The following is a 15,864-nucleotide window of genomic DNA, read 5'->3' as shown; positions in this document are numbered from 1 at the left end:
CAGGCGGCAGGCGGGAATCGAACTCATGCGGAAGTGGCTTCAGATTCTCAGTGCTGTGCTTTAACCCGCTGCGCCACCAGGAAGGGCCTTAAAACTGCTTTTATACTTGGTATGCTTAATTCTAGAGTTTTGATACTTCCCTTGATTTAAATATATTGTTTTGTTTTTTTTGGGGGGGGGAAGTACAATTAAGTTAATCATTGCAATGTGGAGTTAGTTTGTAGCACATTCATTTCTATATACAGTGCTTATAATATGAGTGAAATTAGCATGCTAATATATTACTGATGGTATTATAAAGTGGTACAACTTATTTGGAGAGTAGTTTGTTAACAAAGTATGTTCTTTGATTTTTATTAGTCTGATTTCTGGGAACATACCCTACAGAAGTAAAATAAAATTTGGAGAAAGAAACAACAAATCCAAAAACCAAAAAATAAACATGTTCAATATGACTTTGTAGTAGCAGAAAATTAAAAGCATCCTAAGCACCCAATATTAAGTAAATGATTAAATTACAATCTATGTAGTAGATGAAATTTAGTGCAGCTACTTTTAAAGTGTTCATAATGAAGAATATGTAGCAGCATACAAAATCATCTATACTGTAATTGAATTAAGCATTTGTAATAAAAATATGTACAACCATAGCATTAAAAACCTTGAATAATTTAGGACAAAATATTTATAAACACTTTATTTAACTGGACAGCTACTATTTGATTTTGTTTTCATTTTACTTACACATCTTTTTTAAACTTAGTATATATAAAACTTTTGATTCTTTTTTCTTCCATTTAATGTCATGTTTTCCTAGTATTTTTACATTGCTAAATGCTCAACCATGTCCAGATTATTCCTGTTTTATTTTACATTTGCATTCTGCTTATTTCTTTTACTTCCAGTTTTCTAGCTTTAGCTAACGTAAGGATAGTCTTAGAAATAATTGAGGACCTAGTTATATTAAAAATTACTGTTTCTTCTAAAAGTAGTATAGTGTTGATTAAAGCTCTTGCCTCACGAGAATTCAACATACAAATAGACATGGAAATTTTTATCAATTTATGGTTGCAGGTGCTAAGATAGATACATACTTAATGAATACACTCTGGGTTGGGATTGGGAAATGAGGAAAGTTCTTGGAAAAGAGGTTACTTGAGGTAAGCCTTGAGAAATGAATATATGTATGAATTTATGGGAAGATAAGGCAGGGCATTCATAGCAGAGAACACAATTGTGATCAAAGGCCTGAGACAGATCAGTATGTTTAGGCAAGTGCAGGCATTTGAGGATGGCCCTTGTGAGGGGGAAATTAAGCAGGAAATGGGTCCTAGATGCAAAGGCTTTGGACAGAACTGTTAGCGCTTTAAACAGGAAAGGAATAAAATTAGGCCTTTTAGAAAGATTCTCTAGAAGGAGTATGTGATAAGAATTGAATGACTGACCTATCCCATAGATGCCATTGTTTAATACAAAGTTTGAGTTTAGTAATGGGAAAGGATACATTATTTATAGCAAATATTTGTTGGAACATAAACTTTGACAGATTGTCAGTACAAATGCTAGATCATTTTATGAGCTGTGATAAAGTGTATTGCTTATGCCTTTAGATTCTAGTATGTAATTGTAGATCAAGAATTTTTTTATTATGGGATATCTGTAATAACAGCATTTATTGAATTTTCTCTGAGATTCAAAGGAGGTCCATAACTTGCTTAAGGTTGCATGGGTTATAAGTAAGAATTCATCTTTGTCTGATTAAACTTTCCAGAATGTTTCAAGTAAAAAAAAAAAAAATTTGCATAACATGATAGAAAAGTCAGTCTGGAACATTTTTAATCTGATTGGAAAATATAGTTCATAACTAGTAGGATTCTCTTCTTACACTCAAACATTCATTTGCCCTGCATTCAGAGAAATAGTACAGATTTTGATAAAACCTTCTCTTAATCCACTAATCCTTTGGGCCTGGAGTGGTAAATTGCTGAGAAATAATGGCAGGCAGTATGCTACCAATTCAAAGTGAGCTTTGAAGTCTTATAGCCCCGCCCTTAAGCTCTAAAAGATGAGACAACAGAAGGCATATAATTACACTAGCAGTTTTCAAACCATTCATCTGCTATAATTTGATAAAGAAAACATCCAAACAAAATTTCCTTTAACTTAGAAGCTAATTAAAAATACACCATCTGGGGCCTCCCTGGTGGCGCAGCGGGTTAAAGCATAGCACTGAGAAGCTAAAGCCACTTCCGCATGAGTTCGATTCCCGCCTGCCCCAGAGGTGACCACATGGCGTGGCAGACCTCTCCTGGCCCGCCCGCTGCTCCCCTCAGCAGTGTACTTCGTCTATCTGCCTGTTCTGCTCCCCACCCTGTCTCTGGTGAAGCCTCTCACCGCCCTTGAGCTTCTGGCCTGTACCCCAGCTCTATATGCACAAATAAATAAATCTTAAAAAAAAAAATGCACCATCTGTTTTATAACTAAAAGAACTATTCTCTAAATGTTGAAAACTGATTAGGAAAGTGGTAATCTTAATAGTATGATGAAACCATGCCCCTGTCCACATTCTTGACATTTTCTAAATATATATTTTGAATTTTTGGTATAGTTTGTAAAAGTTCATTTGTAAATTCAAGACTGCACATTTTGCAATGTTTAAAATAGTGTGGCATTAACTAGGATCTCTAACATGAAGTATTTGTTGAAAATGTAGCCTCAGAAATGCAATGTCAGTCATTGGCTATACATTTTATCTTTTGAGTTTGGAATTCTCTTTTAGACTGTGCAAGAATATGATGTCAATGAAATATTAATACCTGCAAAGTTCCATTTATGAAAACTTAATATGGAATAGGTAAATTCATGTTCTTCAATTCATTTTGCTAGAGGTACTTGTTTTTCAGAATGTCCTAATCATTCTTACTTTATTCAGTCATTTTTTTAGATTGATAGGATCAGAATGATTACATAGCATTTCACAACTGTTGAAGTGAACAATAAGCTTCCCAAAGTCAGGAATTGTCTTATTCATCATTTTATGTCATATAATCCCAGCTGAATTAATTTATATTCAAAGTATTCTTTGGTAATCTAATGTTCTCTCTCTTACACATACATACTAATATTTCATGACCTTTCATTAAGTAAGATGAGTACTATTTAGTTATTTAATGCCCAATTCTACCTATCAGGTAATTTCCATTATTGTCCTTAATAGATGAGGAACTTGAGGGCTTGTGGTATGTTTTCATGGGTTTTGTGAAGTTGAATATTCTTTGAATTGATTATAAAGCCTTGTGCTATTGATGGGACTTAACCCTGAGGACTGTAAAATGGATCAATGCAAGGCATTTAACCTACACTTCAACAAAACAAAACACTGTTTGTTAAAATGTTAACAATACAATGCACATTCTTTCTGTGTACACATATATACACACGTACATACATACACACATACATGCACACACATACACACATAATACATCTTTTTTCAGATACAGCTTGGTAAAATAGGGGATACAAAAGAAATGCAAAACAAATTTAATATTTTATAGGAGACTGATGATGATATATTGAATATTTATTAGTGGCAATGTTCCATTGGTAGTTTAAGTGGTGTACTGATGTGTTTTAAATTAGTCTTACTAGCAGTGAAGTCACCTATGGCCTTAATGGATTTGCTGTAAATTTGGACAAGTCTTTCATCTTTCTAGTTTCAAATTCTTTATATATAAAAAGAGGCTGAAAAATATCTAAAATCTCTTCTTGTTTTATGCTTTTGAAGTATCGTTAACACTATAAAACAGTACCAATGTCACCCAAAGGAAGATGTAGGTAGAGAAAAGAGAAAGCCAAGGACTGAGCATTTTATTTTGGGAAGTAGCAATGCAGAGCTTGAAGTGGTGGGGAAAAGTCATGACAGAGACCTTACATGGAAAGCAAGAGGAATAGTTTTGAAGATGTGCTTAATAAAATTGAAAAGAAAGATAATCACAAACCTTATAGAACATTTTTACTCAAAGGCTGTGGGGACTTACTGATGGGCTAGTTCAGAGATAATGTATGACAATGTTTAGGCAAGAACAACCTCTAAAGGTTGATGGCAGTCTTAACTGTGCGCTATACAGTTGTACATTTGTATGCAACTTTATTACTTGTGGTACTTATTTTGATAGCCTAGTGCCTAGTAAGTACTTAGACGTTTGTAATATAGTGAAATAAAATTTTACATACAATTTCCATTTTTTTTTCTCAGTTCTGTAGTTTCATAATGAAGAAAGGATACTCACGTTGCTTCCTATTCCTATAAAAGGGAAACCCGAGCTAGGATTGTTGTAATTTGTCAAATTGTTAGAATTAATTTATTAGGAGGTGCTGGAAGAGATGTCCCCTTGTACTTAAATTGTGCTGAGTAGTGCTTAACTTTTAAGTTGTTGTTATGTTGCTGGACTCATTCCTGCCCTAGACTCAGCAACAGTTTGTGAAGGAATGGAAGGGATGGAGAAAGAACATTTTAACAATATCAGGGTGGGTTATGAGAACATGAGAGATAAAGGAATTTGAAGAAATATTCTATTGTTTTATTTTTAGTAAGGTGAGAGTGAAGTCTGTCTACACCAACAGAAAATTTCCTCACTTGCCCATAGTGATGTAATCTGAAACCACTTCAAAATGCACCTATGTGGGTATATTTATCTGTTAATTTCTGGTCAGTTTTAAAGTGCATCTGAACTATTCTTACATTAGGTAGACAGTTAAATCCACGTCTCTCTCTCTTTCCCATTCTTCCTTCTCACTTAGATACACTTTCAGTCACTGAGTCAAAAAATGTAGCTGGATAAGTTAATTGAATTTACCCCTGCCATGGAGTTGAAGATGGTAACTTTTCTTTGTTGCTTACTGTGTGTGAAGGCACTATTTTTTTTTTTTTGGTTTAACGAAAATTACATTTTATTTGAATCAACTATGTTCACTTATATGCTATAGACCAACAGTTGTGCAGTTATAATTCCTTATGGGTCTTCTGTAGTATACATGTTATTTTTAATTACTATTATTATTGATTTATACAGAAATGTTTAACCAGTATATTTTAACTAGAAAATAATTGCCATAGTTGCCTTATTAATAAAAATTTATCCTGTGTATTTTTAACCATAACCATTATTTTTAAGTTTTTTATACTTTTTAAAAAATTTTTATAAGTTAATTTTTACATCATTTTGTACTTTTTTTTTTCCCATCTCAATTGTAATCCTCGCGGGTTTCCCATCACCAGGTCACCTGTGGGTGAAGACACTATTTTAAGTTCACTTTTTTTTTTAAACAAATCTAAGGAAGTTGAAGCTGTTATTACACTTTATGTGTGCAAGAGCAATGAAGAATAGTTGTGATCTTTTCAGATTATTGCTGGGTTAACTTTATTAGCTGTGTGTTCATTGTGTGAAAGAAGAGAATAATCCTAAATGGATAAAATGAAATTGATAATTGAAAAAAAGTTGATGTTTGTTCCTTTCAAGGAGAAAGTGCATGATTATTTAAATGAATGCTGGAAAACTAGAAACAACTTTACAAGTTCTTTAGTTAAATACTTAAAAATTATGTATTCATGTTTTATCACAATAATGGACTGTGTTGATCATTAAAAATGGTAAGTGAAAAAAATCCTATAAATGAATATCCACAAATTAAAATCTGTAATGCACTTTACAATAAAGAAATGTTTGTCCCTGATATCACTTTGAGAAATTGACAAAGGGCATGCAGAGAAAGCAGAAAGTGACAGGTGTAATTTGGTAAGTAGTGTTGTAAAGGAAACAGTTCATGGCTGGCATCAGAATCTAAGAATAACAAGAAGGTCAGCTGAAGGATGCTTTAGAGAAGAAATCCTGTGTTAAGTGTTACTGTAGACATTCAGAGCCTATCTGCCCTGGAAATAGTCCCATAAAGTTTGTAGAGCAGTATTTTCCCAATTGCTTTTTGCAAAATTGTTTATGAAGGTTTTGACTTAAGTAAATAGAAGGCAAGCAAAAGTAAATGAGTTCATTAAGGAATCAAGACTAAAGGACTCAATCTAAGGAAGAGCCTTCAGGTAGCTCTGCTTCTCACACAGCTGAGCTCTCAATGAGGATTTTACACAGTCTGCAAGGAAAACATTTTCAGGGGTTTTTACAGAAAAAGGTCAGTGCAAGATGTCCAGTTATTATATTATGTTGTTTATGCATTGAGGGAAACAAAGAAAGCCATTAAAGTTTACCATCTCTATTTATAGCCTTATCTTCTGGGAACTAGGAGTTTTAGCAGTGCTACAGACCTTGAAGTCTTTCTTTGAAGTTACAGATTTGCCCTGAGGCAGCTTTTTATTGTTGACACAGCTTCTTCACAGTACCTGTCCAGCTGGGTCTTCACCCTGAGTTGAGGGAGAGGGTTACCTCTTAATTGTTAGCTTCGTTAGCAAGTTACATTTTACTTGAAAATAAAAGGTGTTTGTAGTGAAGCAAATTGAGAAATCCTTGGTTTCATAAAATTCAGCACTTATTTAGGGTGTAAGCACCTTAACATTACTGGCATTTTCCAGATGAGTAGGGGTAGAGACACAATAACAGTGTAGATGCTCTTTTGGGAAATGTTAGAATGATTTGTCTGTAAGCATAAGAGAAGTGTCCTAAATCCTATAGCCCACTACCTTTGTTTTTAATATCAGAAGTATGCTATATTGAGAAGTCAAACTTAAGAAATTGCATTTGATTTGGTTTTCATCTGTTAGGATTTAAAATAAGGCTACTAGACATAGAAGTTTTCTTCTTGAAATTTAGATCTGACCATGATACTCATTTTAAGTAAAGTCTAATACTGGTCTCTGACTGCACAATGACTTTAGAGTAAAATCCAAACTCCATATTATCTGTGTAGCATCACCTTTCTCACCCTGCTCCAGCTATACTGGTCCATGGTCAGTATCTCAATCATGTCAGTCTCTTTCTTGAATTAGCCTTCACATATGCTATAGCTTTACTGGGAACAGCTTACTGTGTGTCCTCTGTGTGGATGGATTCTAACTGTCATCTCTTTGAGGAGTCCTTGGGTGACTGTTTTGAGTGGGTCTGCGTACCTCTCTCTACTGCTATTTTACAGTGCCAGTCAGTTGTTTTACTTACTCATTTCTCACACACTTGATTGTAAAGTCCAGAATGCAGAGGGCATGTTTGTTTTATTGACTAATGTATAATCAGTATAGAGCACAGAGTAAAGTGCCCTGTATCTTGTTCATTCAAATGAAAAAATGTGATTAAATTCTGAACTCAAAATTATCTCTAACTATAAATGTGTAAAGGTGGGAGTGAGAACACTAGAAGGACCTCCAGACTGAGCTATATGCATGGCATTGCAGTGTAGAGAGATGTTAAAATAGCAAAGTGTCCCTTGACATCAAATATGTCCAATTCTGAGTTTATAATAGTAAACTTAAGGAGATGAGATAGCATCTCCTTTTGAGAAAACTCAAATGTTTTTTAAATAGAAATCTATTCAGTTCCTCAGTTTGAGTAGGCACAATTCAGGTGTGGCTATGATGAATAATAGCTCTGGGAGAGAAGAGGGGCTGAGACTGAAGACATAGGACAGGTACCAGGAAGAGAATGTCACCTTTAGCTGGAAAAAGTTGGACCTCGAGACATCTCTTGATAGATGGCAAGCAGTGGCTACATGATCAGTGTTACAGAAAAGTCATCCTGGTGACAATATAAAAGAGCAGTTTGAAGGATAGGGGACCGGCGGCAGGCAAACAAGCTTGGAGGCTAAAATGTTAGGTGAGAGATAAAGAGGATAAGAACAGACAAGTGGCAGAGGAAGAGGAGGAAACAGATTTAGGTATTGGGTGGGAAGAGCAAAGTGGAGTCCAGATTTCTGCCATTTTGCAAAATTAGGTACTTGGAGGTATCAGTTGCTGAACTGGTGAGGAACACATTTTAAGAAGGAAGATGAGCTCTTCAAATTATTGAGCTTGAAGTAATGGTAGGATACATGATCCTGATAAGTATGAGACGAGTAAGGTAAACAAGTATTAGAGTATTCATGGTTAAGTATTTGAGGACTGGTTATTATGTGTGTGTATATTACCACAAAAGTAGTCAAGATCCAAGAAAAGACATTGAAAGAGAAAGGCAAGGATAGTCCTTAGCAGGACATACGCAACTAAGGGGATGATGATGGGGATGGAGCAGGCGCTACAAAAATGATCAAGAAGAAATAGAGTGGTAGAAAGATAACAGTGCTGACTTTTCAGAGAAGGAAATAACTCAGGCTCCATAAAGACTACCATGTTAGTAAAGGGGAAAGTAAAGGTCCTTTCATTGTAATTAGTTTTCATGGCTACAGATGGTATTTCCAGGCCTAGCTGATTACCTTGAAAATTTTTGTTCTTTGTCGTAGGACAGGAAGGCATGATAAATAGATGTATGATGGATCAATACAAATTGGTCCCTACCTCTAAAATTAATATACCAATATATTTTCATGTGAATTAATATACTGTCTTTAGTACATTATATAGTGCTTTATTTGATGTAATTGCTTATAATACAGTGAACACACTGACAGTAAGATTATTTGAAAAAGCAGTATGTTTTCATTAGTGTCTGTTGGTATAGATTTGTACTTAAAGAAGGGCACATTACCTAGAGAGGGCATATATACATGTGCAGCCTCAATTAAATGCCTAATCCTTAGTTTTGATCATGCTTTGGGGATGTTTATCTAACCCAATTCATAAGATACTAGTTAACAAGAAATTCCAAATTGCCAGCTTAAAAGAGATTATTGCAATGAAATAGCACATGGTATATGTAGCAATTAACATACAAGTGTTAGCTTTATAATAGAGTTGAAATATAAGCAGAAGGCTATTTAGATTGTGGAATCTCAGCAGGGGAAATTAGCTGAATAGCTTCATTCTGATGGTAGGAGAGCCTTGTCTTAACTATTAAGAGTTCTTTTCTGGATGCAACGGATAAAATACATCAGTTGTCCGTGATGGACAGATATGATGAATAGGAGGTTTATAGGGTAGAGAAAAGAATAAAGTCTGTCTTCACTAAAGGACCTAGCCATCTAGTTGAGGACAAGTATATTCCCTAAATAAAATGACAAGAATTGTGGGAACTGATAGGAGGGGTTTGTAATGCTTCATGTTAGTACATACTAATGTTCAGTGCAAATGGTTTTTGAAATGCATTGAAGCTGTGTAATAATTTTTCTTTGAATTTTCAGGTTCTCCAGAAAAGAAAATGGAACACTCATCCATGAATCAAGAAAAGAGCACTGCAACCCCTATCAAGAACAGAAAAGCAAGTCCAGTATCTAAAGATCACCGACCTGGCTGCAGGAAACCATCAGAGAATTTGTCGGTACAGGGTCAAGTGCAAAAGGGGAATGATGAATCTGAAAGTGATTTTGAATCAGATCCACCTTCTCCTAAGAGTAGTGAAGATGAAGAGCAAGAAGATGAAGAAGTTCTTCAGGGAGAACAAGGAGATTTTAATGATGATGACACTGAGCCTGAAAATCTGGGTCATAGGCCTCTCCTCATGGATTCTGAAGATGAGGAGGAAGAAGAGAAACATAGCTCTGATTCTGATTATGAGCAGGTCAAAGCAAACTACAGTGACAAGAGCCCTGTTTACAGAGATAAATCTGGCAGTGGGCCAGTCCCAGATCATAATTTAACAGTGCTCACCCCAATCCAATTGCCCTCTGATGTTGGAGTGGAGACCCCCAAGCAAGAGTTTGATGTGTTTGGTGCTGTGCCTTTCTCAGCAGTGCAAGCGCAGCAGCCCCAGCAAAGGGAGAATGAAAAGAACCTCTCTACACAGATGCATTTCTCTACGGAGGGGCTGGAGCAAGAGGAATTTGATGTTTTCATGAAGGCCCCCTTTAGCAAGAAGGTAAACGTAGCAGATTGCCAGGCAGTGCAGCCTGAAGCCCACATTCTCCCTGTTTGCCCGAAAAGTGTAGATATATTTGGCTTCACACCATTTCAACCCTTCCCCACACCAACAAGTAAAAGTGAAAGCAATGAGGATATTTTTGGGCTTGTGCCATTTGAGGAGATAACTGGGAGTCAGCAACAAAAAGTCAAGCAGCGCAGCTTACAGAAACTGTCTTCTCGCCAAAGGCGCACAAAGCAGGACATGTCAAAAAGCAATGGGAAGCGGCATCATGGCACACCAACTAGCACAAAGAAGACTGTGAAGCCTATCTATCGCACTCCAGAGAGGGCTCGTAGGCACAAAAAAGTGGGCCGCCGAGACTCTCAAAGTAGCAATGAGTTTTTAACCATCTCAGATTCCAAGGAGAACATCAGTGTTGCACTGACGGATGGGAAAGACAGGGGCACTGTCTTGCCCCCAGAGGAGAGTCTATTGGACCCCTTTGGTGCCAAGCCCTTCCATCCTCCAGACGTGCCATGGCACCCTCCCCATCAGGGCCTGAGTGACATCCGTGCTGACCACAATACTGCCCTGCCTGGGCGGCCAAGGCCTAATTCACTGCATGGGTCATTTCATAGTGTAGATGCGCTGAAAATGGATGACTTTGGGGCTGTGCCCTTTACAGAACTCGTGGTGCACAGCATCACTTCTCATCAGTCCCAACAATCCCAGTCAGTCGAATTAGACCCATTTGGTGCTGCTCCATTCCCTTCTAAACAGTAGATCATTCTGATGGATTTGGCATTAACTCCTGTTTCAAACAAAGTATGAATAGTTTTATGACCATGAAAGAAAATTTATTTGTATAGCTCTTTATAGCATTCATTCTGACAGGTCAATCAGAATAGGAGATTTTAAAATAAACCAAATAGAAAAAGGAAGGAAACGACAAGGTAGGCCTGGATGCCTCTGCCAAGCAGAAGAAAGAGCTGAATTGTATACTCCAACCAGGTTTCAGCCGCTGATCTGACAGCACAGAAATCCGGGGAAAGCACATGGTATCTTTTCCTAGTTGTGTGGCCACTGAGAGGGAACTGGGAAACTGTGTGGTTAGTTCTCTAATAGAATGTCACATTTGTGTGTTATATCCTAGGTTTATGCCAGAACCCAGCGTTTTAAACTCAAGCTTATTTTTCCATACACAGGTTTACACTTGTAGATTTTTAAAAATGCCTCTTCTAATTTCCACACAGTCAACAGGTCTACTTTCCCCAAATGAGTTGGAAAGTCATTATCTGGACAATGCAGATAATTCAGTCCTTAAACCTTTCTCTCCAAAGCAGAGCCAGAAGTTAATGACTATTGTGCCTAACACTCATTGCATTCAAAAAAACAAGTGCCATTAATATGCACTATCTGTATGGAAGGCTAGAACAAGAACTAAAGGTTATTATTTGACATTTGGAAAATGTAAAAGAAAAAAATATATATAAGAGAGGTAAAAAACTCAGTACTTCAGAAAACACTATGTTTTGTTTTTGAATAACTTCTTGCCTAAAACTTTTATCATGCCCCCAATAAAAGCAGGTTATTTAAAATCTTGCGAGGACAAAGGTCCTATCAAAATTTTATTTCAGGAAGAAATGTTCCTGAAATCCTCAGTTAAAGAGGCTAATGTCAAATCATGTTACATTTAATAATACACACTATTAAAATACCACCTTCCCCAAATGTCCCCCAAGTTGTAATCAACACTTTTTTAGTTAGGTTTGGAGGGTGGAGTAGTTTTAAGTGCACAGAACAGTGAAACCCACAAAGCCTTATAGGGAGGACTCAACACGTCCTGCTCCAAGTACCTCTGCACTGATAACACAAGATCTGAAAATGGCTGTAAGGTACGTAACGAGGGACTAGCATCTAAACCTCACTAGTTAATTGTGTCCTTCGTGAACAGAATCCATCTACCAAATTGCCTTTCTTTTTTACACCACAGATTCTAATTAGAAACTTGAGATTTTATAGACATTGTTTAATAAGATAGAAGTTACATAGGTGAATTAATGTGAATACAGTAACTGTGCTTTCTGTGTCTCCAGCTATTTTCAGTTATAATTAACTGTTCTGTTAAATCAACATACAGAAGTTTTTAGAACTGTTCAAGCTATTTACTAAAAGGAGGTGGAAACTCTACCTGGCACTCTCCTGGCTTTCTGTATTTTAAATGAACTGAATGCTTTGAATTCAATTAAAATGTATTTTATAAGTAATATTAGAAGCTATCATAGTGCCACTGACTGGGATGAACTATTTGTTTTCACAGTTCTAAGCAAAGTATATGTAACTATAAACAATTTATTCACTTTTTATTGCGCCTCTTTTTTATATTTGAAATCACAAATTGGTGGACAGGCACTGAGGCCAACCAAGCATTACATTATTGCTTAAGAGTTGTATTTTTAGTGTACCAATTACTTGTCCTTGTGCCAAAGGCAAATACTATGTTTGCACCTTTATTTTTCCTGATTCTCAGGTTGATTAATACAAAATGTACAAGTAGATGATCTTTAAAACTTTACTAAGTAGATTCAAGAGATACTTTCTTTTAAAAGTGAAGAGTTGATGATTGCACATAGTAAATTCATGAACTATACAGTAGGTTTGTATCAAACAAGAATTTTAAGTGAAAATCTGTTGGTTGATGTACACAATAGGCATCTTTGACTAGATCCGCTAGACCTCATGTGTCTCATAATTTAGAAGGGGTAGTAGATGAATTAGTGGTAAATATGAACTCCTTGGGTAAATATGAACTACCTAGAGCTTGTCTGATACAAGGCTTTGTGCTTCCTTTCCAGTATAGTGAATATTTAAAAATGATCTAGACAATGATACAATTTGACTTATAATGTTAAATTCTAAGGAGCAACTTAGATGTTGCTATATTATGTCACACCACAATGACTTTCCTTTTGAAACATTTAGGATTCCTTAGATAGAAATGGGGGTGGAGGGTAGGGGTGGGGTAGATTATTTGTGTTGAAGTAGAGACTTTTCCCAAGGATGATAGAAATAGGGTTGCTTTTCATCTTGAGTCATCTTCTCCCACATAGTTAGGATGTAGTTCATTGCTCACAGCTGATGCCCAGGTAATTTCTTTATGAGAATTATGAAACAAATCTCCCCAGGCATGTGAAAGAGCTTTATACTTGGCACTCAGTAGAAATTTGGCTTGATTATGGGATGGTCCAGTTTTTGAAGGAAAGTTGAAAAGCAATTATTCTATTAATCAGGTATCCCATGTTGCTTTAGCATGTAAAGTAGTCATAACTCTAAACCTGTTATACTTGAACATCACCTAAGAGGAGCAAAATATGGAGCTATCAAAACTCTGAGGCCAAAGTTAATTTTGTCCTACCAGCTTTAAAAAATGCTTATTGATTCTGAATAATCCTTTTAAAGGTGGACCACTTATTTATGTTAATCTCCCTTCAGCAAATTGTTAATATTAAAAAGACCAGCTTATGGCAGTGAAGAATGTATCTATCTGCTAAGGCACAAAAGTTGCTTGGTGTGTCTACACATACATACATACATGCATACACACATATAAGGGTGGAGAAGCTGGATGAAATTTTAAGTAGAAAGTACTTATCAGGAAATAGTGTAATTTTCCACTGGTCTGCACTGTGTATGTAAGTGTGTGAGAGTGATGGAATTGTAGATAATACCTTTTGGTCTTAACCTGTTTATAGTTTGAGTGATAGACTGTTGTCTTCATCTTGCTGGTAGAAAATACTAAGGTTGAAACCCACTCTTCTGCTCTGGTAATACCAGGCAGAGCAGTTTTTTTGTTTTTTAATTTCGTAGCTACTCTGCTTGGTTTAAGGTTTTGGTACTTCACAGAAGCAGTTAGAAGGTACACACGTGTTAGTAAGTATCACTAGTTCTGAGGAGTTTGGGTACATTTGTTTTACTATATGTAGAATGTACAGGGAACTTCTTAGCAAAATTACTCATTTTAGGTCTAATATTGAGCTAACAGATCTACTGTGAGAATGAGACATTATCTACTGTGAGAAAAAGATGATAGTTTATTTGGAAATTTTTATACTTGTTGGTGTTTATATATTATGATAAATACACACACACACACACATGCAGTCAATGTGAATCTTATTTTAAATGGAATTGCAATCACAATCATTTCTAAAAGAACATTCATTCCTAGTGAGGGTTTTCAAAGCCACTAAAAGAATAATAAAGTAGATGAAAATGCAAAGGATCATCATTTTGGGTTATTTTTATTTTAAAATTTATAGTTCTACTTTTTGAAAAAAGATTTTATTACTATGATTATTTGTGATTGAAAAGTCATCTAGTAGTAAGCAGTATAGTAATAGTAAGCTACTTTTTAATTGCTGGCAAACAGCTTTAAGTGCACTTTCTTTGATTACACTTCCATTTTTTTGTTAAACTTGAATTTTCTAAAGGCTTTTATGTACCACTAAGCAAAGAACTAACTTTTAAATAAGTCTGATATACATCTTTATTATATTTCTAATTGTTACAAAACTACTTTCTGAAGTAACTTCAATCCTCTAATATAGCTGGGAAACTGTTAGGAGATAGAATCAGTGGCTTATTCTTTTCCCTATTATCTAATTAAGCACTAACAGGTTTTACTACTTTGTTGACTTTACGTTGCTGATTCTTAATGACTGAATTCTGTCCCCTATGTTTTGTTTGAAATTTAAAGTTATTTTCTTACTGTATTTATCATACCTACTGTTTTAATAATCTGCTTTCTTTAATTGCAATAAATCCCAAATGGATTGCATATTCTTTATAATCAGTGACTTCAGAGTTTTTCATTATTTCTTACTAAAAGGTTTGGATGTAAAATTCTATTCAGTTCCTTCATCCATTCAACAGACATAAAACACCTATGTACATCAGCCTGTGGAAAAATAAAAATGAATAGCATTAGATCTCTATTAAAGATCGTATAGTTTAGGATTGAAATAAAAAACATTTTTGCAATAATATTACAGTTTGTACAGGTATTACATTGCTAGTACTTTTAATGATGAAGGTAAAGCAAGACAAATCTTTGAAGGACCTTTTGAACAGGCAGATTGACAAAAAGTATGCTGCTGAGGTGAGCAGCAGGTGGGACAGGAGAGGTCTGCTGTGCCATGTGGATCACCTCCAGGGCTGGGGATCGAACTTGCACGGAGGTGGCTGGGGCCAGCTTGCAGTGCTGTGTCCTAAGCTGTTGTGCCAGCAGAGGGCCCCCGTGTAATTTATTTATTCTTAAAGATTTATTTATTTGTGCATTCAGAACTGGGCTACAGGCCAGAGGCTCAGGGACGGCGAGAGGCTTCACCAGAGACAGAGTGGGGAGCAGAACAGGCAGATCGATGAAGTACACTGCTGAGGGGAGCCGTGGGCAGGCCAGGAGAGGTCTACCACACCATGTGGTCACCTCCGGGGCAGGCGGGAATCGAACTCATGAGGAAGTGGCTTTAGTTTCTCAGTGCTGCGCTTTAACCCGCTGCGCCACCAGGGAGGGCCGTAATTTATTTTTAAAACTTTAAAAACTTCAGATGGTATTAGGTAAAATAAAATTGAATCCTTCATTATGTCTGAGAAGCGGGATGGGCATACTAAAAAGGAAACCTGTTGGATAAATGTATGTCTGGTGTCAAGATTACATCATTAACCTATGTATTAGAAAATATTCTACATATTATGAAATATTTTTTTATATTATTTTTTAAAGATTTATTTATTCATACAGAACTGGGGAACAAGTCAGGTGCAGGGACGGTGACAGGCTTCACCAGAGACAGAATGGAGAGCAGAACAGGCAGATCGAGGTACAAGTACACTGCTGAGGGGAGCAGCGGGTGGGCGGGTCAGGAGAGGTCTGCCG

General features: G+C 36.1%; 1 protein-coding gene across 1 annotated transcript in view; it reads left to right on the top strand.

Annotated features, from left to right (window-relative positions):
- BMP2K (BMP2 inducible kinase) overlaps positions 1-14,882 on the top strand; it is a 110,945-nt gene extending 96,063 nt beyond the window's left edge. Inside the window, exon 16 of the mRNA XM_004681190.2 lies at positions 9,271-14,882. Coding sequence (XP_004681247.1) covers positions 9,271-10,712 — 1,442 coding nt within the window. The 3' untranslated portion in view covers positions 10,713-14,882. The remainder of the gene's footprint in view (positions 1-9,270) is intronic.
- Positions 14,883-15,864: the final 982 nt, after the last annotated feature.

This window comes from Condylura cristata, unplaced genomic scaffold (assembly GCF_000260355.1).
Source record: "Condylura cristata isolate star-nosed mole 26May11 unplaced genomic scaffold, ConCri1.0 scaffold00012, whole genome shotgun sequence".
Taxonomy (NCBI): domain Eukaryota; kingdom Metazoa; phylum Chordata; class Mammalia; order Eulipotyphla; family Talpidae; genus Condylura; species Condylura cristata.
The sequence above is the reverse complement of the archived record's forward strand: the minus strand, read 5'-3'. Positions and strand labels throughout refer to the sequence as shown.